Source organism: Heloderma suspectum, chromosome 2 (genome assembly GCF_057233095.1).
Source record: "Heloderma suspectum isolate Gila_16-S chromosome 2, 16-S_ref, whole genome shotgun sequence".
Taxonomy (NCBI): domain Eukaryota; kingdom Metazoa; phylum Chordata; class Lepidosauria; order Squamata; family Helodermatidae; genus Heloderma; species Heloderma suspectum.
The window spans coordinates 370,557,042-370,578,914 of NC_139459.1; the positions used below are offsets into that span (position 1 = coordinate 370,557,042).

At 53.2% G+C, this 21,873-nt stretch overlaps 1 protein-coding gene across 1 annotated transcript in view; it reads right to left on the bottom strand.

The window, feature by feature from the left end:
- Window positions 1-3,279: 3,279 nt before the first annotated feature.
- The window catches only part of LOC146356051 (uncharacterized), a 30,907-nt gene continuing 12,313 nt past the window's right edge, over window positions 3,280-21,873 (bottom strand). The window contains exons 7-20 of the mRNA XM_084830005.1: window positions 21,616-21,676; window positions 21,465-21,528; window positions 20,495-20,604; window positions 18,816-19,196; window positions 17,109-17,552; window positions 16,090-17,018; window positions 15,888-16,006; window positions 15,386-15,779; window positions 13,642-13,717; window positions 10,632-10,700; window positions 9,793-9,948; window positions 9,120-9,313; window positions 8,182-8,292; window positions 3,280-5,866 (exon numbers count right to left, since the gene is read on the bottom strand). Of these exons, the coding sequence (XP_084686131.1) occupies window positions 4,305-5,866; window positions 8,182-8,292; window positions 9,120-9,313; window positions 9,793-9,948; window positions 10,632-10,700; window positions 13,642-13,717; window positions 15,386-15,779; window positions 15,888-16,006; window positions 16,090-17,018; window positions 17,109-17,552; window positions 18,816-19,196; window positions 20,495-20,604; window positions 21,465-21,528; window positions 21,616-21,676 (4,670 nt within the window). The 3' untranslated portion in view covers window positions 3,280-4,304. The remainder of the gene's footprint in view (window positions 5,867-8,181; window positions 8,293-9,119; window positions 9,314-9,792; window positions 9,949-10,631; window positions 10,701-13,641; window positions 13,718-15,385; window positions 15,780-15,887; window positions 16,007-16,089; window positions 17,019-17,108; window positions 17,553-18,815; window positions 19,197-20,494; window positions 20,605-21,464; window positions 21,529-21,615; window positions 21,677-21,873) is intronic.

Consider the following 21,873-nt stretch of genomic DNA (forward strand, 5'->3'; position numbering starts at 1 on the left):
TCCTCCCAAGGAGCAAGCGTCTTTTAATTTCATGGCTGCATTCACCCCAGTATTCTTGCCAAGAAAACCCCATGGAACATATTGTGTGCACTGCCTCCCTCTATCTCCGCGAGGCACGTTTCGTTTCGAAGCCCCATTTCCTGGCAGCGCATCTCGCTGCTCTCCCTGCGGCTGAGCTCCCTGAGCAGGCCTGTGCAGGAGCGCTCGGTGGAAGTAGCCTGCCTTTTCCATTTCATGAGCGCTCGGTGGAAGTAGCCTGCCTTTTCCATTTCGTGAGCGCTCGGTGGAAGTAGCCTGCCTTTTCCATTTCGTTTCATTTCAAAGAAAAATAAAAAGTCACCTTCCAACACAAAACTCCACTCCAAGAGACCAAGTCCTTTTGTCAGAGCGCCAGCTTTCAGGACTCAGAGTTCACTTCACGACATGCGCAGGGTGTTATTAGCAGCCGGCAGGGCACAGAGACACACGCAGCCTTCTCAGCGGTGGCCCCCGCCTTCTGGAACGCTCCTGTGGCCTGAGGGGTGGAAACAGCGGCAAACTTCAGACGCCTCTTTACTCAGGCTTTCCCTGACGTGGAATTGCACTGCTCTGTTTTAGTGTTTCTGGAATGTTTTTGATGCATTTATTCTTTTCTATTGTGTTTCTCTTGGCTTAACACAGTAACAAGGAACAGGTGCAGCAGATACAAACGGCTGAAAGAAAGGGGTTGGTCCAGCGGCAGGAATAAAAGTACCTTAACAGGATGGAAGAAAGCCCAGGCAAAGAGAGCCAATCAGATTTCCTGGCCCCAGCAGGGTGCTCCACAATCAGGGTGCCGCCACAGAGAAGGCCCTCTTGTCCTGCATCCTGACCAGTCCTCCCTCGGCCACCATCGGGACACAGAGAAGAGCCTCCCCAGTGCAGCAGGCAGGCTGATCCAGGAGGAGGCGATCTTGAAGTATCCTGATCCCAAGCCGTTCAGGGCTTTGGTAACAAGTGGGACTGGCAAGGAACCGTACCCGAGGGTGTTGCTCTGTGGTCGTTGGTTTTTTCCTAAGGGTTTTCTACTTTTGCAGGACTTGAAGTTCCCCTCGGCTTGGTGATACCCCCTTTTGTGCATGGACGGTGCCGCTTTGGCTACAGCAGAAACGGGACTCTGAGAATTGGGATTGCTATTACTATATACCAGTGAGAACTGAGGTGATCCTGCTCAGGGTTCCAGTCTGTGCCCATTCCCAGGATATTTTTTAATACATGTACGTGGATATATATGAAGTGCATACAACATTCTAGCAGTTCTACACGGGCTTCATCAAAAGTGGACCAAAAATCGACAGAACTACCCATTTGAAGGTGTCTATATGCCATCAGTTCAAATACTGAAAGCGTTGTAAGGTCCTCAGTCCGCTGCATTATAGGAGGACAGTGTTTATCGTCCCAGTGTTTTAATACTGGCCTTTCAGCTGTCCAAAGAGTGCAGAGATTCCATTTCCACTGACCAGTTGTTAATGTCGAAGAGGCAGGTAAATAATTTAGAAGACTGTGTAGATGTAGATACTAAAGACAGTTCCAATACAAAATTGATCTGCGCGGTAACTTCCCCCCACAAAAGAAGGAACTACCGGACATTGCCAAAACAGACCTTTAAAAGAAGCATTAGCTGCACTGCACTACCAGCAATTAGCTGAATTAGACAATCCCTTAGTAAAGAAATGTTGCGGTGTCCAATAGACATGAAACAAACATTTTTGCTGAATAAGACGCATCCTGATCTCCCTAGACATGACAGCTAAACACCAAATCCACTGATTAGGCATTTTGTGGTGGTGCCCACAGCAGTTTCTCAAATTCTGAAATGTGCCCACAGATCCAAAGAAGGTTGGGAACCCCTGATGTACAATATACAATTCGCTCGAGTGTGGAGAGCTCCTGGTCAGGGTTCCAGTCAGACAGCCATGCCCTCCTCCAGGATACTCCATGGCATTCCCTCGCCCCTTCGCCTGACTCTCCCCCTCCCCTCACACATTCAGTCAGCGTTCCCTGCTCACTGAGCACACCCAGTCCTTGTCAAGATTGGGCCAGGGGGCTTTTCCCAAAATATGTTGTGAACCTCCTGCGAAGGGTGGGATTGCCCTGAGCCTGCCAGTACCTCCCTCTGGTCTCTGGATGGTGCTGTTTCGGCTACGTACGCAACGGCACTCATCTCTGAAGATTGGAAATAAAGGCGGGGGGGGGGGATGATAACCAGCACTTTGAATTGTGCCCAGAAGCCACCTGGAAGCCAATGCAACTGGAAGGAGCCACCTGGACACCAATGCAGCTGTTGCAAATGAGGCATTCTGCGCTCCCAAGGACGGTGCTGCATTCTGGACAGCCGAGGTTTCCAGGGACCCTTCAAAGGCAGCCCCACGGAGAGCGTGTTGCAGTAATCCAAGCTGGGTGTAGCAAAGGCCTCTGGAGGCTTCCTAGTCCCGGAGCAGAACTGCAGCCTGCTCCAAGGCATTTCAAGGGAAGTTCCAGGCCTGGCGTCAGCACTCGGCACCCTCCGGCAGCTGCCACGGCCCAGGACTGCCCACCAGGGCCCCTACGGATGCCTTGCCCGGGCTCCCCTTTGAAAGAGGCTTTCTCTCAGCCTGCAGGCGACCCTGTTAATTACCCACAATGCACCGGTGCACCTGTGCTCCATCAGGGGCCTTGTGAGCGGCTTAAATGGTGGTTTCCAGGCCCAGCTACCCACAGCATACCAGAGTATCCGTGCTGTTGCTCCCCGCCACCAGCTAAGCCTGCCAGGCAGCCCACCGACCCAGGAGAGTCCCCCCAGATGGCACTCTCCGGAGGGCTACCGCATACCTGGAGGTCAGACACATAAAAGCTGTTCGCAAGAGGCTTTTGGGTCTGTGGGCAGAATCACAAAGCCATTCCGCTGCATTTCAGTGGCCATACTCCCTCGCTCATTTCAAGATGTCTCTGCAGACTTATTCCATTCATATATATTTGGAAACATGCGTTTACGGCAATGAAAGCGTATCGTTCCCAATGACCGTGGTACAGGCCATTCTGTTTGGGGGAAGAAAGCTCATTCACAATGAATCTGGCTTCTGCTTTCCTTCCACGTCAGCGGAGACCTTTGTCCCTTTCTCCCCGCTTGGGATGGGTACAGGTGGGGCAGAGGTGGGGGGCCCCTCCTCCTTCAGCCCACCTCCATTCGTGGATTTCTTTCTAAGCCCACCACCTGTAAGCACCCACCCAGTGGGCAAGGCTGAACTAACAGGAAATTCATCAAAATAGGAAATTCACCAAAAGAGGTCAAAGGTTTTATTGGGTACAATGCGCAATACAAGGACAGCAGAAAAAATAATAGTAAACCAAATAAGGATAAGAATAACTGAACAAAAGTCTAGCAATTGCTGCCCAGCTCTCTTTCATATTACATTCCAGCAACGCCCTGAACTCCCTCCAGCCCATCTACTTAAAAGCAAATCATCCTGAGTCGTTGCAAGACTCACAGCATTTGTAGCACGATCGCAGTTCATAGGAACCAGAGCGCAACGAGTCCAGCGGTACTTTGTCCTGCACCAGCAGAGAGAGAAAAGGAGAGACAGAAAGAAAAGGCACGTTGGCAGTATGGCAGCGTTATGCTGCCATGACATTCATTACGGCTGGATGGAAACGTCCGTGCCACGTTCTCCCAGGCTTGAATTCTGAAGTTCTTTCTGTCCTGAATATGAAGGAATTTGCAAACTAGGGTGAATTCCTATCAAAACTGAACTAAAATTAAAGTCTCTGCACTGGCCCGATGGAATACGTCCAGCTATTCCAAGCATGGAGGGGACCATGTTGTGCCTGCCATGTAGCTGTTGAAAGATGAGCAGCCTGTCAGAAAAAAGAGGTGGGGACCCTAGTTCAGCACTAACATTGGGATAGACTCAGGGATTCAAACCCAGAGCTAAGCGTGCCAAGCCTGGGCATGGATGGAGGAATACGTCACACTCTCCGTTTCTCCCACATTCGAATGTTTTGTTTTGTTTTAAATCTCAACTTCTTTCCATCCCACATATGAAGGAACGTATGAATTGTGGAAATTCTGATGAATACTGGCCTGAAACGAAATGCTCAGCCATCCCAGGCATTCATAGCAGTGTAGCAGTTCATACGATTCTCCAGCGCCCCTTTCTCTTTCACCAGCAAAGAGAGAAAAGAAAAAGACTATGTGCTCTATATGGAAGCGTAAGGCTGGGGAGACATTTCCCACATTCCCAGCAATTATGGGTGGGTCTTTTTTGTCCCGTGTGACAAAAGAGCTGGTATTTCTGCTTAATGCATTTCTATTCTTTCTCGCCTCTATGGGCTCTCTCCTGGTGTCCAGTAAGCAGTGATTTATGAGAAAAACATTTCGCACATGCCAAGCACTTAAAGGGTCTTTCTCCTGTGTGGACCCTCTGATGGATTACAAGGGTTTGCTTCCGAGCAAAAGATTTGCCACACTCCAAGCATTTGTGGGGTTTCTCTCCTGTGTGGACTCTCTGGTGGGCAACAAGGCTTGACTTTTGAGAAAAACATTTGCCACACTCCAAACATTTATGTGGTTTCTCTCCTGTGTGGACTCTCTGGTGGTCTTGAAGGTTTCCCATCTGTGAAAAACATTTGCCACACTCGAAACATTTATGTGGTTTCTCTCCTGTGTGGACTCTCTGGTGTTTATGAAGTGAGAATTTTTCAGTAAAACATTTGCCACACTCCAAACATATATGTCGTTTTTCTCCTGTGTGGACTCTCTGGTGGGCAACAAGGCTTGACTTTTGAGAAAAACATTTGCCACACTCCAAACATTTATGTGGTTTCTCTCCTGTGTGGACTCTCTGGTGGTTTTGAAGGTTTCCCGTCTGTGAAAAACATTTGCCACACTCCAAACATTTATGTGGTTTCTCTCCTGTGTGGACTCTCTGGTGTTTATGAAGTGAGGATTTTTCAGTAAAACATTTGCCACACTCCAAACATTTATGCCGTTTTTCTCCTGTGTGGACTCTCTGGTGTTTATGAAGGTTTCCAGTGTGTGAAAAACATTTGCCACACTCCAAACATTTATGTGGTTTCTCTCCTGTGTGGACTCTCTGGTGTTTCAAAAGATTGTCTTTCCTGGAAAAGCATTTCCCACAGTCCAAACATTCATGAGATTTGGCACACTCCAAGGATTTGCGTTGTCTCCCTCTTGTGTGAATAGTTTGGTGTCTAAGAAGCCAGGATTTCGCCTGAAAACATTTGCCACACTCCAAACATTTATGGGGTTTCTCTCCTGTGTGGACTCTCTGGTGGGTAACAAAGCTTGAGCTTTGAGAAAAACATCTGCCACACTCCAAACATTTATGGGGTTTCTCTCCTGTGTGGACTCTCTGGTGGCTTTGGAGCTGTGAACTCTGGGAAAAACATTTCCCACACTCCAGACATTTATAGGGTCTCTCCCCACTGTGCAACGTCTGATGCAATACAAGTTGTGAACGTTCACGAAAACATTTCCCGCATTCTGAGCATCCATAGGGTTTCTCTCCTGTATGGATTCTCTGATGTTGCACAAGCCTTGCTTTTTTGGGGAAACATTTCCCACACTTCAAGCATGTGTATGATTTATCTCCGGCATGGAGCTTCCGGTGGATCAAAACGACAGATCGATGAGCAAATGATTTCCCACACTCTGACCATTTATGGCATCTTGGGCCCCTTCGTGTTTGGCGGTTGCTCCCACACTCTGAACTTTGACCACAACTTTCCCCACACTCTGAGCTTTCCTGGGGCTCCTCTCCTGCGTGGATTCTCTGGTGTGCAGCAAGAGACAATTTGAGGGCAAAACATCGGCCGCACTCTGGGCAGAAGTGTGTTTTCCAGAAATGACCTGTTGGGAGGAAGAAACGGGTGAGGGGGAAACAAGATTTGCTCCTGAATCTGGCAGAGGAGGAACCTCGGAAACTGCACGGAATGACGGCTTGATTAGAAGCTACACAAGATAAGGAGCTGTTGCTGTGCCGATCTCTTTCCCGCTCCACCCCGTGAAACATGTCGGCTCCAGCTTTGGGGATCTCTTGGGCAAGAGGCCCTAGGGGGGTCTCTTCCTCCTCCCTACAATCTCACTCTTCCTCCCGCTCTGATCCCAATCCCCGCCCCTGCTGCTCAGAGAGAAAGGGCAGGTGAGAAAGCACCTGGTGTTCCTTCTGCTCACAGCATCCCTAGCTTCCTTGCGCTCCCCCTGTGGACCAGGACAGAGTACGAAAGAATCGTTGGAGGAGTCAGAAGTTGTCGCCACATCTCGTGACGGGCAATTCCACGCCTGGCGTGAAAGAATGCTTCCCTTCTTCTCTCTGCCAATCCGGTTGCCAGAGTCACCCTGTCCTAACACTGGCTGTAGATGGCTTAGGGCCCAGGGAGCTGAAGGGCCATCTTTCCCAACGTGCGTCTGCCACGGACTGGGACCTGGGGGAGCAGGATCTCCTCTGCATACTGGTGGCAACGTACCCCAGGACTAGAGACCCAGGGATGTGAACGGGATGTTAACTGTCATGGGGGACAGTATCGAAGCTTGGGGGGCACCATGCACCACTGGCTGAGCGTCACACAGGGCCCCCCCGACATCGTCTGAAACAGACCCCGAAGCCAGCAAGCCAGCCCTCGGAAGGTGGCGCCGCTCAAGCCCCTCCCCACCAGGCGGGCCAGGAGGACACCACGGTCGATGGTACGGAACGGCGCTGAGCGGTGCAGCAGAATGAACAGGGGCATATTCCCCCTGTTTAATTAACACATTTATATCCCGCCTTTTCCTCCACGGAACCCAAGGTGGCTTGCATGGTGGTCCTCCTCCATTTTTATCCTCACAACAACAGCCCTGTGAGGTAGGTTGGGCTGAGGTAGGTTGGGCTGAGGTAGGTTGGGCTGGGGTAGGTTGGGCTGAGCTTCATGGTCGACTAGGGACTAGAACCCGGATCTCCCGAGTCCCAGTCCAACGCTCTAACCACTGCACTGCACTGCCTCTCCAAGTGTACATCACCCACCAGGCAAGCAAAGCTGTGTGGGTCTCCCCGTGTCAGTTTCCTTGTACGTTTCCTACTGGTGTGACCCAGACCTGAAGCTGGACTGGAATGGTCCAGATCACCCTTCTCCAACCGGTTGCCCTCAGGGTGTGTGGGAGATGCAGTCTCCCACTGCTGGAGGGACCAGGTTGGGGAAAGCTGGTCTAGAGGATCCATTTCATCCAAACACCACCCCTGGAACTGAGATGCCACCAGACACTCAAAAATGGCAAATGGGAGACTGGCCGTAAATTATCCAACGTGGTGGGATCCAGACAGGGTTTTCTCAATCAAGGTCTCACAACAGCCTCCTTGAGTCTGGGAGGCATTCGGCCTCCCTCTAAGGACACATTTCCCACTCTCTGTAGACCCCCAACCAGCCCCCACAAACTGCTTTCGTCAGCCAGGAAGGGCAAGGACGAAGCCTGCATGTGGTCAGCCTCACGGTACCAAGAACCTTGTCCACATTCCCAGGCTGAACATATGGAAATGGATCCATTACAAAAGGACAAGCAGGGGCGCCAAAGGCACATCGTTCGGATGTGCTATTGTGGCATCTAAGTCTGAACAGATGTGAGCAACTCTGTCCACAAAACATCCAGCCAAAATGACACAGCGGACAATTGAGTCCGCTTCTTCAACTCTCGCTGGTCCTTCCTGTCATGGAGCTTTCACAACTCAGAGTAGCTCCATGCAATGGCAATGGTGGCAGAAAAGTACAATTTCTTTACCAATAAAGCAAATAGTAACATGAGAAAGAGAGCTGAAGATGGAAAGGGGAGTTTCATCATCAGGGAAGACGTTTCTATTCCCTGAGCTATTAGAAATGTCATCCCCTCTTCAGTTATCACTCAGATGGTCCAAAGCAAAGAAGGAGCCTTCCAGGTGGCAGGATGGCTGACATGGGGGGAGGGGAGGCTTAGCAGGGTAGGCACATAAGAGGAGCCCTACCGGATCAGACCAAAAACCCGTCTTATCCACCATCCTCTTTCCAAAAGGGCGGAAAGAAGGTTCCAGGAGATAGGGTGGTTGAGTTAGTGGGAGAAGCGCCCTTCGGGATGAAATGACTGAGAACGTTGCTTTGCCATTTCTCAGCAGGAGTTGAGAGAAGCCTGATGGATTCTTTGCTACACCTCGAGCTCTTTACCTGAGCTGCTGTCGGACTCGGTGACCTCTGTTCCCTCCGAGCCCTGCAGACTGGGCAGACTCGGCTCTTCCTCTCGCTCCAGCCTGGAGACAAGGTCAGGCTTGGGCACTGCTGATCCCACGTGGGAAAGAGGAGAGAACAAGGAAGCGTCAGGAGGATTTCAGTCTGAAGGCCCAAACCATCCCTGACAGACACTCCTCCGAAGCGCTCTCAGACCGTTTTGGGGGAGAAGGGAGATCTGTAATGAATGTTCCTGGGGCGGTGTGAGCAGAGGGAGAGGGAAAAGGGCACTGACTGCCTCTTGCCCCATGTCAGAGGACGGGTGAAGATGTCCTTGCCGCTCCTGGAAAAAGGACACACGCTGCCCCCTATCCATCCAGGGGCCTCCCCGGCACAGGCGGTCTCTAGGGCCACCTCACCCACTCTGCCTGGCTTTGTGGAAGGACACCCTCAGAATGAGCCATCTGGACCTGGCAGGCTTTCAGGCAGAGCCCTCCAAAGAGCCGTCCCAATTGCCACCTCACTCTGAGGGATCCTCAGAGCAAAGCACGGGGTGGGCTGCAATGGCCACCCTCCAGGGCAGCAGCCAGGCCAACTGCCTGCTCTAAGGACCCCTCCGAGTGAGGCATCAGGCCAGCCACTCTGGAGACTTCAGATGGCGGCGCAGCGGGACGGCAAAGAGGGTACGCTTTGGTACGCTATCAAACAGCGCAGCGTACACTGCTGGCAACGAGGCGGAAACGAGAGACGGATATTTCCTGACCCATCTTGCATCCTTCACCAAGGGGATGGAAAAATTAGGCGTTTCGGAATATAAAGAAGGCTTGTTTAATAAACCTCCGGAAAGTAGGCTGGGCAAAGGGAATGACTTATCCAGGGCCTTAATATTCTCCAAACTCTCCAGGGTCATTGCGCCAACGAGGAAGGAGGCTCCTTACCCAACGAGGCCACGATCCCATAATTCTCCAGCATGACCTCCTTGTACAAGGCTCTTTGGTCTGCATCCAGCAGGGCCCAGTCCTCCTCGGTGAATCGCACAGCCACCTCCTCGAAGCTCACCGGCCCCTGGAAGGACACAAGAGCCCCTCGCTCAGTCTCCGCTACCCAGAAACCCTTCACGGCGTAGGTCATTCACACAGCCTAACAGGAGGGAAAGTGAGCTGTGAAAGACGCTCTCCCAAGAACACAAGAAGACCCGCTGGGCCAGTCAAGGCACTAATCAGCGTGGATCCCCTCCAACGCGCACATACATTTCATCATCCCAAACAAAGGCGTAAGGATCCCAGGGGTTCTGTGTGCTACAGCTGACAGGCTTGGGGGAATCCCAGAAGAATCCCCATTTCACTGCCCTGAAAGCAGACTCCCATCCCCAAGAAACTGAGCCATGAGCAGGGCGCACAGCAGTGAAAGGCAGTATTGACTGGCTCTGTGCTCCCTCCACTGTCAGGGGCAGTAGGCCTGTGTACACCAGTTGCGGGGAACATGAGCGGGAGGGTGCTGTTGCACTCGTATCCTGCTTGTGGGTTTCCCGTGGGCAGCTGGTTGGCCCCTGGGTGAACAGAATGCTGGCCTGCATGAAGCCTTGGTCTGGTCCAGCAGGGCTCCTCTGACGGTCTCAGGACTCTGCCTCCCAGCACTGCAAGGCGGATGACTGTGTGACCAGAACGGCCTGGCACACGCTGACCAGCCCCGATCAGGACAGGCGCCTCCGAAGTGGTGGAATCATGAGGCTGCGCCCAAGAGCTCTTCTCCTCCTGAGTCGAGTGACTGGTGTACCAAGAGAGCACAGAGTATTTGCATTTTGAATCGCAAGCGGTGTCATACAGACATTACATTTTGTCCCTATCCAAAACTCACCGCTCGCTATAATGGGTGGCCAAATTCCTGGCCTTTTGGCCTGATTTCTTAAACCCCCCAATATTGCATAGCTCAGGGCCTTGCTCAAACCCACCAACACTCACGCCAGTGGAACCCATTCACCTAAAATGTGATGCACGGACTGGGTTTGGACAACATGTTTATTTAACCTATCGTGGGTCGTCGTGTCATCTGTCGGGAATTTTTAAATCCATGATGGCTTATTTGCCCCAAATAACCCACAGTCTGCAGTACGGGTTATTTCACCCACCATGGGTTATCGTGTCTGGCGGGCACCGTGGGTTCTTTTGGTCACCTGCAGAACTGGGCTGCAAGAGCAGTTGAGATCGCTGCCGCTGTGCTCCTGCAGGCACTTCCATGTTAAGGAAAAAGCCTACATGGGCACTGCGTAAAGAATCCTTTTTTCTCTGAATATCTGGCTTTTACTTCTGATTATTTTTATATGGGACTTTTAGGCTGTAATTCTATACCCAATTACCTCAGAGTAGGTTCCCTTGAACTCAGCGGGACTTACTTCTGAGTAGACGTGCATACGAGTAAGTTGTCAGCAAAATTATTACACATCACTTTACCTGATGCTTTTCCTGGCCTTGTTCACTCGGCTTCGTATTCTTGGCATGTGTTTTTCCACTTCTCTTTCTCTGTGCGAAACAGGAAAATAATATTCTCGATTAAAAGTATGCAAGGAAAAAACAGAGGTGGGGAGAGAGAGGTGTCAGAACTGTCTCAGGTGTCACAACTCTGGAACAGATTGCGCTGGATTGGTGGGCTTGGGGGCGGAAGACCCCGGTTTAAATCTTTGCTCAGCCCATGATGCTCCCTGGGTTGCCTTGGGCCAGTCACCCACCCTTGCCTACTTTAAACAAAAAAATGAATTCATTAAAAACGGTACAAGAACTAACAGTGAGTGGAGGAGCGAGAATTCATTAGATGTGGCACATTTCATTTTGGGCCTTCGTGTACAGTGTTCCACGCGTGGCCAGTGGTTCTCTTCCACTATCCTTCTTTCGGACGTAATCAATAAAGCAGCACCATGTGCCAGAGGAGGAATCCGATTTCTGCCATCCTCCAAGCACTGCAGTTTCATCGAGACGTTTCTCAGCTGACATATTCCAGAGCTGAGAACAGAAGAGCCCTGCTGGATCACACCAAGGTCCATCTGGTCCAGCATTCTGTTCACACAGCGGCCCGGGGCATCACTGGTTTCAAAATGACGTGTCGCAGTTGTTTGTATTTTATCTAATGAAATATGATTCTGTCATAACAAGCGATCTACGTTCCAGCTACGTGTGGTTTGACAGTTGTCTCCGGCAGCGATTGTCACGTAGAGGGTGCATGGCGGGAGAATGTCATTGGGCCAGTCAGGGCCTGTTGTGTGCCCTGTGTCGGGGCTCTTGAAAGCAGAATATCATCTATTCTTGCAGATATCTTGTGCTGATGAGAGTGTCGGCTGAAATCCCTTCTGCTGGGCCGCAAAATTCTTCATGAGCCTGTTGGATTGTATTCTTCTAGTAGCAGGGCAAATTCATCGGCTGCGTTCACAAGACATGACACCCTGCCCTGCAAATAAGCTACGGAGCGAGGGTTGTTTCCAGGACAACCCACAGTGTGCCCAGCAGACAATTGGGCTCACTGTGATTTGTTCTCCCCCTCTGTCCTCTCTGGTCCTCCAGCTGGGATCCCAGTGTCCTTCAAAGTAGAACCCATCTTATCTCCCTGCCCGTCCCCCTCCATGCTCTGACTGTGCCCTCTTTGTGTTATCTTTTCAGCCACAGGACACCGCGACGCAGACCAGATTGACTGGGAACATAGCATTTTGCCTCTCCTGCTGGGCAGCTCTGGACCCGATTGCCACAACCCACCACGTGTTGAACAACCCCTAGAACAAGCCATGGGTTGTCAGGGTGGCTCCTTGCCCTGAAATAACCCACCCTGTAGAAAGCAGTCTGGGTGCGGACGACACGACAACCCACTGCGGCGAATTTTCCACGAGGGGTTGTCAAGTCGTGCGAACCCAGTCGTTATCTTCACCGTTTGATTTAATTACCTGTGGCCCCTTCCTGTCCAAATGCCAATGAACTATATACCTAATATCATCCCCGGCCACAGAATCATTTCCCCCTGCTTAAATTCATCTAGAGTTTAGGAAACTTATTCTTTTTCGACACATGGTCCACTGGGTTTCCTTAGCACCTCGTGTACTATCAAATTGAAAATTTAAGCCACCAAGATAGCTACTCCTCTCACCTTTCAGTTTCCATGAGCTATTTATTTATTTATTAAATTTATTAATCACCCTCTGGCTGGTCACCCAGCCACTCTGGGCAATGTACAACATATGATAAAACAGTTTAAAACAATAAAATTCTACAATAAAAACATTTTCTGAAATACCCTAACCCACCCCAAATGCCTGCCTGAACAACCACGTTTTTCATGCACGGCGGAAGTTCATTAAAGAGGGGGCATGACGGAGTTCCTTAGGGAGGGAGTTCCACAGAGTGGGGGTCACCACAGAAGAGGCCCTCTCCCTCGTCCCCACCAGTCTAGCTGTCCTGGCTGATGGGACAGAGAGAAGGCCATCCAAGGCTGATCTTGTTGAGCGGCCTGCCTGGTGTTGCTGGAGGCGCTCCTTAAGATAGGCTGGGCCGGAACCATATAGGGTTTTAAAGGTCAAAACCAACACCTTGAATTTGGCCTGGAAAACAACTGGTAACCAGTGCAACTCCTTCAGCACTGGAAGGATGTGATCTTGCCGGCGGCTGCCTTTAATCAGGCGAGCTGCCACATTCTGTACCAGCTGCAGCTTCTGAACCGTCTTCAAGGGTAACCCCACGTACAGCGCATTACAGTAGTCTAAACGAGAGGAGACCAGGTCATGTACTACTGATGGGAGCAGATGGTCGGGAAGGAAGGGGCCATCACCCGCTCAATCACCTTGCCCCAAAATGGCAGATTTGAGACTGGGCGAAAGTTGTTCAGAACTTGGGGATCCAAGGAGGGCTTCTTTAAGAGCGGTCTTATCACTGTCTCCTTGAGGGCTGATGGCATCACTCCCTCCTCAAGCGTTCACCACCGCCCTGATCCCCTCACCCAGTCTCTCTCTGCAGCCCATAATGAGCCAAGATGGGCAAGGATCAAGCAAGCAGGTGGTCGGCCTTACAGATGAAAGCACCTTGTCCACTTCATCAGAAGGAAGAAGCTGGAAGTGATCCCACAAAACCGGTTTGCCACAGGCCACCTCTTGCTCACTAACTGTATCCACAGCGTGCGGAGTAACACTCCTAATCCGATCAATTTTATCTGCAAAGTGCCTTGCCAAGGCCTCACAGGAGGCCTTAGAATGCTCCAGTGGTTCCGGAGCCACAGGACTGACCAGGCTCCGGACCACTTGGAACAGCCTCCTATTTTTTTCTATCTCTGAGGATCTCAAGAGGGTGTTGCTATCTTTCTTTTGGTGCGATTCCTGTACGAGGGGTAGCTGAGGCTTTCCCCCCTTTAATAAGGAGAAAGCTAGGGAACCATCCTGCTCTCTCCCCTCCTGACCAAACCCACAGGGACCTTCCAGAGAGAATCTCCTACCTGAGCCGACTGCGCTTTAGTCCTTTCCCCCCTTCTTCCGGAAGGAGGGGAGGGTGATCCGAATTGAAGCGCCATTCTGTGGTGGGCGAAATCAAGGGGAGAACGTTTCAGAAAAACACCCACCTTAACATCATATCAAGTCTTTAGAACCAGGCCCGAGTCAACGGTTGGCTGGGGACGGGCAAGACCCCACTGCTTCCCCCACTCTGATGCTTCAGGGGAAATAGAGGAAACCATCCCAGGACAGACCAGTAGTCCATCTAGCCCACGGGTTCAACACAGACAGCCATTTCTGGCGGCCCACAAGACCCCCCCCCCCGTGTGCACCGCTGTGACAGCACTGCCTGGGGTTTGCCGTGCAAGCACCACCCAGAGAAGCCCTTCCTTTTTCTCCGATCTCTGTGGAGAGATCGGGGATCTGGAAGGATCCCCTTCCTGGAGCTGGCAAAAGAATCCCCAGGCTGGGGTGTTGGTGTGTGCGGCCCCCGGCACCGCCTGGTGCGCCCTCAGGGCCAAAACGTTTGTGCACCAGTGATCTAGGCCATGACTGTCCGTTTTGACTTGGGGAGGGTCTCCAGCCGAGGGCTCCCCCTCCTGTCACCTGATCCTTTGGCCCGGAGATGTGGAGAAAGCTGAAGAGCCATTCGCAGATCCCAAAGGGCACAAAATAAAATGACGGGAGGACAGCAGTACAACGATGCCCTCCCTGAGGCCCTAGAAGACGCCAGGGAAGTTTCCCTCTGCCCTTTTGGCTGCCGAGACGGGAGAATCGCCCTCACCCGCACAGCCGCCCCACTCCCCCGTTGTGTGTGGCGCACTTTCCCTTTAGAGCCAAGCCACGAGGGACTCCCCAGCTCAAACAGTCATGGCGAGGCACAAGGTCACACCAAGGTGCATTTCAAAAATATACAACCCGGTGCCGGCAGAGAGAGACACGGTCGCTCAGCAGCAGTTGCTCGGCAGCGGTGGCGGGATGGGAGCTGAGAGGGCGCTCTCATCTTGGTTCCCGTCCAGCCACCCCCCACCCATGTCTCTCCCTGCGAGGCAGTGCAGCAGCCTCCCGTGTGCTCCTTCCTTGCAAGGAGAGCGCGAGGGTTGAGAACAGCTGAGCACAGTGACACCACACATGGGCCTTTATGTAGAACTTTCCGTGCTGCAAATTTAGCTGGCACAAAGCCTGCGCGAAGAACAGTCAGGCCTGCTCAGAAACTCTGGGCAGGCCTGTCTTCATTGGAGGCACATTATTGACCACACTGGCAGTGGTATTTCCAAGTAAGCTGAAAAAAGGAGGGCAAGGGGAGACATGTTAGAGGTGTACAACGTTACGCCTGGCGTGGAGAATGTGGACGGGGAGACATTTTTCTCCCACTCTGAAAATACTGGAACCCAAAGGGGGTCACCCCATGAATCTGATTGGTGGGAGATTCAGGACAGATCAAAGGAAGGACTTCTTCACACAGCGCAGAGCTAAACGATGGCATTCAGTACAGCAAGATGTTGTGATGGCCACCAATTTCGATGGCGTTAAAAGGGGGCTGGACAAATTCCTGGGGGAAAAGGCTGTCAGTGGCTACTAGTCTTGATGGCTATGTGCTGCCTCCAGTACCAGAGGCACCGGTTGCTGGGGAACACGGGTGGGAGGGTGCTGTGGGGCTCCTGTCCTGCTTGTGGGTTCCTGGTCGACAGCTGGTTGGCCACTGTGTCAACAGGATGCTGGACTAGATGGGCCTTGGCACTACGTCACCTGCTGCTGGCAAGCAGATGGGTGCCAGCCAGCGTGCAATGACACCCACCTGTCTGTACACAGGCGACTGCTGCCACGTTTGAGGGACGCGCACCCTCTGTTGCTGGCTGAGAAGCAATGGATGGCCGTTGCATGGTGCTTCGCATGGAGAGCGGACGGGAAGAGCGGCCAGGCAGGTTTCAGTCAGTACGATGACACTGGAAAGCACGCTAGTCGCAGACAGGCTTCTGAAGGGTCTTCGCCTGCCCGTCGGAGGCCGCCTTCTTTGGCCGCCACGTGTGCCCAACCTCCCTGCTCCCAGACCTGAGGCTTCTGCGGCCGCCTGCGCTGTGGCTGGTGGCGGGGAGTCCAGGGGGGGCCACAGCAGATGCGTCCTCCTGCCACGTCCAGCGTGCTGGTAGCCAGACACTGGAAAGCGCTGGGAAGCTTTTTAGCCTGCCGCTGTACACTCCAGGTGACACGTGACATGGAGAAGGGCCCTAAATGCGGGGAACCCTCTCACCGCTCCAGTGTGGATGAGCACCGGTCTCCACAGCCCTCTGTGCTCGTACCTCCTGCTGCAAGACTCGTGGGGAGGCAGGAGGGCTCCGAGGGGCGCCTTAAGAGCTTTCCTCACAGCACCTGTGATGCCAGAGGCAAAACCCACTTGGGCTCGGGACTTCCGGCTGAGCTGACCCGCGAAAGGTGGGAGATCGTTTGCCAACCACGTGCCTTGGGCAGAGGGACCAGCCCATGCGCGGCCAGGGACGAAGGGCAGGAGCCCGCTGGGGCACAGCAAGGGTCCGCCCAGTCCGGGGCTCTTTGCCCGCACTGCACGTCCAGAAGCCCCGACGGGCAGCCCGCACGCCCGCCTTCCAGCAACCGGCTCCTTGCGCAGCTGTTCCACGCGCATCTGGGCCTTGAAAACCAATGCTGCTCCAACCTTTTCCGGAGTCGGAATCCCGCTCCCGCCCAGCTCGGCGTCCCAGGGCAGGAGTGCGAGTGAACAGCGGGGGGACGAGGGCCAGGACGCCGCCTGGCGCGACCCCAGACCGGAGGCGCGGGGGAGCCCAAGCGGTCCGCGCGTTTGCGGCTCCATTCAGCACACGTCGCGGGGGGGCGTCTGGACGGCTCCCCATCGTCACCGTCGGCCCAGGGCGAGCGCGCCTCGCTCGCCATTCCCGAGCGGCGAGGACGTGCTGGGATCCAGGCCGCGGCCGCTAACCCCCCGCCCCGCCCCCGGCTCTTCCGAGGAGGGTCGGCGGGGCACCGCGCGCGGCCCCTCCTGGCGCGCGCCCCGCCTCCGCTGCCCCGCAGGCCAGGCGGCTGGGGGGGGAACGTCGCGGGCTCCCCGCACCGAGGCCTTCCTCGCCGCCCTCCGGCGCTTTGGAGAAGGACGTGAACGCTCGGAGCAGCTCTGAGGTTCTCCGACGCCGGGGGGGCGGGGGGCTTCTCCCTCCCTTCCCAGGCTCGGAGCACCGTGGGGCGACCCACGCGGACCTGGCGGGCGACTTCCACTGGCAACCCGCGACTGGCCCCCCTCCGCCCTCGGGGCTCCGTGGGAGTCCCGCGACCCCCAGCATTCCCCCTGGAGAGCGGAGTTGCGGGGCCTGTTTCTGCCTGGCGTGCGCAGGACTCCACGCGCGGTGGCTCGCTGTTTTGGAACGTGTTTTTAACGTCACGCTAAGGCTCTCTTGCTTTAAATGGGCGTGCAGCGCCTTGACGGCTTTTTCGCAGAGGAGACCGTGTCTTCCTGTCCCGTTCACAGCAAATCAGTTCACAAACCCCGACTGCAGCCAGCCTCCCCCTTCGCAGACCCCGACTCACCCGCAGGCATCGGTCTCCCCAGCCCCGCGGCTCCGGCTCCTGCCACTGGGAGAAGCCGCTGCAACCTCCCCCCTCGCGCGCTCCCTCCCCAAATCCCTCCTTCACCAGGGGCTCCAGGGCTTCCTGATGCCGGACGGACAGTTCCGGCTCCCAACTGCAGGGCGGTGGGGGCACGCGCAGCAGGCGGGGCAAAGGGCCCCGTGGGCAATGCAACAGGGGCGGGCAGCACGGAGCTCCGGGGCGGATCACGTGCAAGCCAAACAAAGGCTGCGGGGAGAACCCAAACGCCAGAGTTGGGCCGTGCGCCTCTATTATCGCAGGACACCCCCGCGCCGTGCCACAAGGGCTTGCATAGGGCGACCTGCATTGGGAACCCGAAGTGAGGGTTGTGCGCACTTTTGTTGTTGTTCAGTCGTTCAGTCGTGTCCGACTCTTCGTGACCCCATGGACCATAGCACGCCAGGCCTTCCTGTCCTGCGCTCTCTCCCGGAGCGTGCTCAAGTCCATATTCATTGCATTGGTGATGCTATCTAGCCATCTCATCCTCTGCCGTCCCCTTCTCCTTTTGCCTTCAGTCTTTCCCAGCACAGGGTCTTTTCCAGAGAGTTTCCTCTTCGCATTAGGTGGCCAAAATATTTGAGCTTCAGCTTCAGTATCTGTCCTTCCAATGAGCAGCCAGGGTTGATTTCCTTTAGGATGGACTGATTTGACCTCCTTGCAGTCCAGGGGACTCGTAAGAGTCTTCTCCAGCACCACAGTTCGAAAGCATCAATTCTCCAGCTCTTACAGCCATACATTACTACCGGGGAAACCATAACTTTGATTAGACGGACCTTTGTCGGCAAGGTGATGTCTCTGCTTCTTACTATGCTGTCAAGGTTTCCATAGCTTTCCTCCCAAGGAGCAAGCGTCTTTTAATTTCATGGCTGCATTCACCCCAGTATTCTTGCCAAGAAAACCCCATGGAACATATTGTGTGCACTGCCTCCCTCTATCTCCGCGAGGCACGTTTCGTTTCGAAGCCCCATTTCCTGGCAGCGCATCTCGCTGCTCTCCCTGCGGCTGAGCTCCCTGAGCAGGCCTGTGCAGGAGCGCTCGGTGGAAGTAGCCTGCCTTTTCCATTTCATGAGCGCTCGGTGGAAGTAGCCTACCTTTTCCATTTCGTGAGCGCTCGGTGGAAGTAGCCTGCCTTTTCCATTTCGTTTCATTTCAAAGTAAAATAAAAAGTCACCTTCCAACACAAAACTCCACTCCAAGAGACCAAGTCCTTTTGTCAGAGCGCCAGCTTTCAGGACTCAGAGTTCACTTCACGACATGCGCAGGGTGTTATTAGCAGCCGGCAGGGCACAGAGACACACGCAGCCTTCTCAGCGGTGGCCCCCGCCTTCTGGAACGCTCCTGTGGCCTGAGGGGTGGAAACAGCGGCAAACTTCAGACGCCTCTTTACTCAGGCTTTCCCTGACGTGGAATTGCACTGCTCTGTTTTAGTGTTTCTGGAATGTTTTTGATGCATTTATTCTTTTCTATTGTGTTTCTCTTGGCTTAACACAGTAACAAGGAACAGGTGCAGCAGATACAAACGGCTGAAAGGAAGGGGCTGGTCCAGCGGCAGGAATAAAAGTACCTTAACAGGATGGAAGAAAGCCCAGGCAAAGAGAGCCAATCAGATTTCCTGGCCCCAGCAGGGCGCTCCACAATCAGGGTGCCGCCACAGAGAAGGCCCTCTTGTCCTGCATCCTGACCGGTCCTCCCTCGGCCACCATCGGGACACAGAAGAGCCTCCCCAGTGCAGCAGGCAGGCTGATCCAGGAGGAGGCGATCTTGAAGTATCCTGATCCCAAGCCGTTCAGGGCTTTGGTAACAAGTAGGACCGGCCAGGAACCGTACCCGAGGGTGTTGCTCTGTGGTCGTTGGTTTCTTCCTGAGGGTTTTTCTACTTTTGCAGGACTTGGAGTTCCCCTCAGCTTGCTGATACCCCTTTTGTACATGGACGGTGCTGCTTTGGCTACAGTAGAAATGGGACTCTGAGAATTGGGATTGCTATTTCTATATACCAGTGAGAACTGAGGTGATCCTGCTCGGGGTTCCAGTCTGTGCCCATTCCCAGGATATTTTTTAATACATGTACGTGATATATGAAATGCATACAACGTTCTAGCAATTATACACGGGCTTCATCAAAAGTGGACCAAATATCGACAGAACTACCCATTTGAAGGTGTCTATATGCCATCAGTTCAAATACTGAAAGCGTTGTAAGGTCCTCAGTCCGCTGCATTATAGGAGGACAGTGTTTATCGTCCCAGTGTTTTAATATTGGCCTTTCAGCTGTCCAAAGAGTGCAGAGATTCCATTTCCGCTGACCAGTTGTTAATGTCCAAGAGGCAGGTAAATAATTTAGAAGACTGTGTAGATGTAGATACTAAAGACAGTTCCAATACAAAATTGATCTGCGCGGTAACTTCCCCCCACAAAAGAAGGAACTACCGGACATTGCCAAAACAGACCTTTAAAAGAAGCATTAGCTGCACTGCACTACCAGCAATTAGCTGAATTAGACAATCCCTTAGTAAAGAAATGTTGCGGTGTCCAATAGACACGAAACAAACATTTTTGCTGAATAAGACGCATCCTGATCTCCCGAGACATGACAGCTAAACGCCAAATCCACTGATTAGGCATTTTGTGGTGGTGCCCACAGCAGTTTCTCAAATTCCGAAATGTGCCCACAGATCCAAAGAAGGTTGGGAACCCCTGACGTACAATATACAATTCGCTCGAGTGTGGAGAGCTCCTGGTCAGGGTTCCAGTCAGACAGCCATGCCCTCCTCCAGGATACTCCATGGCATTCCCTCGCCCCTTCGCCTGACTCTCCCCCTCCCCTCACACATTCAGTCAGCATTCCCTGCTCACTGAGCACACCCAGTCCTTGTCAAGATTGGGCCGGGAAATAAAGGCGGGGGGGGGGGATATTTATTTCTTTATTGGAAATAAAGGCGGGGGGGGGGATGATAACCAGCACTTTGAATTGTGCCCAGAAGCCACCTGGAAGCCAATGCAACTGGAAGGAGCCACCTGGACGCCAATGCAGCTGTTGCAAACGAGGCATTCTGCGCTCCCAAGGACAGTGCTGCATTCTGGACAGCCGAGGTTTCCAGGGACCCTTCAAAGGCAGCGTGTTGCCGTAATCCAAGCTGGGTGTAGCAAAGGTCTCTGCGACCTCCGGAAGCTTCCTAGTCCCGGAGCAGAACTGCAGCCCGCTCCAAGGCATTTCAAGGGAGGTTCCAGGCCTGGCGTCAGCACTCGGCACCCTCCGGCAGCTGCCAGGGCCCAGGACTGCCCACCAGGGCCCCTACGGATGCCTTGCCCGGGCTCCCCTTTGAAAGAGGCTTTCTCTCAGCCTGCAGGCGACCCTGTTAATTACCCACAATGCACCGGTGCACCTGTGCTCCATCAGGGGCCTTGTGAGCGGCTTAAATGGTGGTTTCCAGGCCCAGCTACCCACAGCATACCAGAGTATCCATGCTGTTGCTCCCTGCCACCAGCTAAGCCTGCCAGGCAGCCCACCTACCCAGGAGGGTCCCCCCAGATGGCACTCTACGGAGGGCTACTGCATACCTGGAGGTCAGACACATAAAAGCTGTTCGCAAGAGGCTTTTGGGTCTGTGGGCAGAATCACAAAGCCATTCCGCTGCATTTCAGTGGCCGTACGCCCTCGCTCATTTCAAGATGTCTCTGCAGACTTATTCCATTCATATATATTTGGAAACATGCGTTTACGGCAATGAAAGCGTATCGTTCCCAATGACCGTGGTACAGGCCATTCTGTTTGGGGGAAGAAAGCTCATTCACAATGAATCTGGCTTCTGCTTTCCTTCCACGTCAGCGGAGACCTTTGTCCCTTTCTCCCCGCTTGGGATGGGCACAGGTGGGGCAGAGGTGGGGGGCCCTCCTCCTTCAGTCCACCTCCATTCGTGGATTTCTTTCTAAGCCCACCACCTGTAAGCACCCACCCAGTGGGCAAGGCTGAACTAACAGGAAATTCATCAAAATAGGAAATTCACCAAAAGAGGTCAAAGGTTTTATTGGGTACAATGCGCAATACAAGGACAGCAGAAAAAATAATAGTAAACCAAATAAGGATAAGAATAATTGAACAAAAGTCTAGCAATTGCTGCCCAGCTCTCTTTCATATTACATTCCAGCAACGCCCTGAACTCCCTCCAGCCCATCTACTTAAAAGCAAATCATCCTGAGTCGTTGCAAGACTCACAGCATGTGTAGCACGATCACAGTTCATAGGAACCAGACCGCAACGAGTCCAGCGGTACTTTGTCCTGCACCAGCAGAGAGAGAAAAGGAGAGACAGAAAGAAAAGGCGCGTTGGCGGTATGGCAGCATTATGCTGCCATGACATTCATTACGGCTGGATGGAAACGTCCGTGCCACGTTCTCCCAGGCTTGAATTCTGAAGTTCTTTCTGTCCTGAATATGAAGGAATTTGCAAACTAGGGTGAATTCCTATCAAAACTGAACTGAAATTAAAGTCTCTGCACTGGCCCGATGAAATATGTCCAGCTATTCCAAGCATGGAGGGGACCATGTTGTGCCTGCCATGTAGCTGTTGAAAGATGAGCAGCCTGTCAGAAAAATGAGGTGGGGACCCTAGTTCAGCACTAACA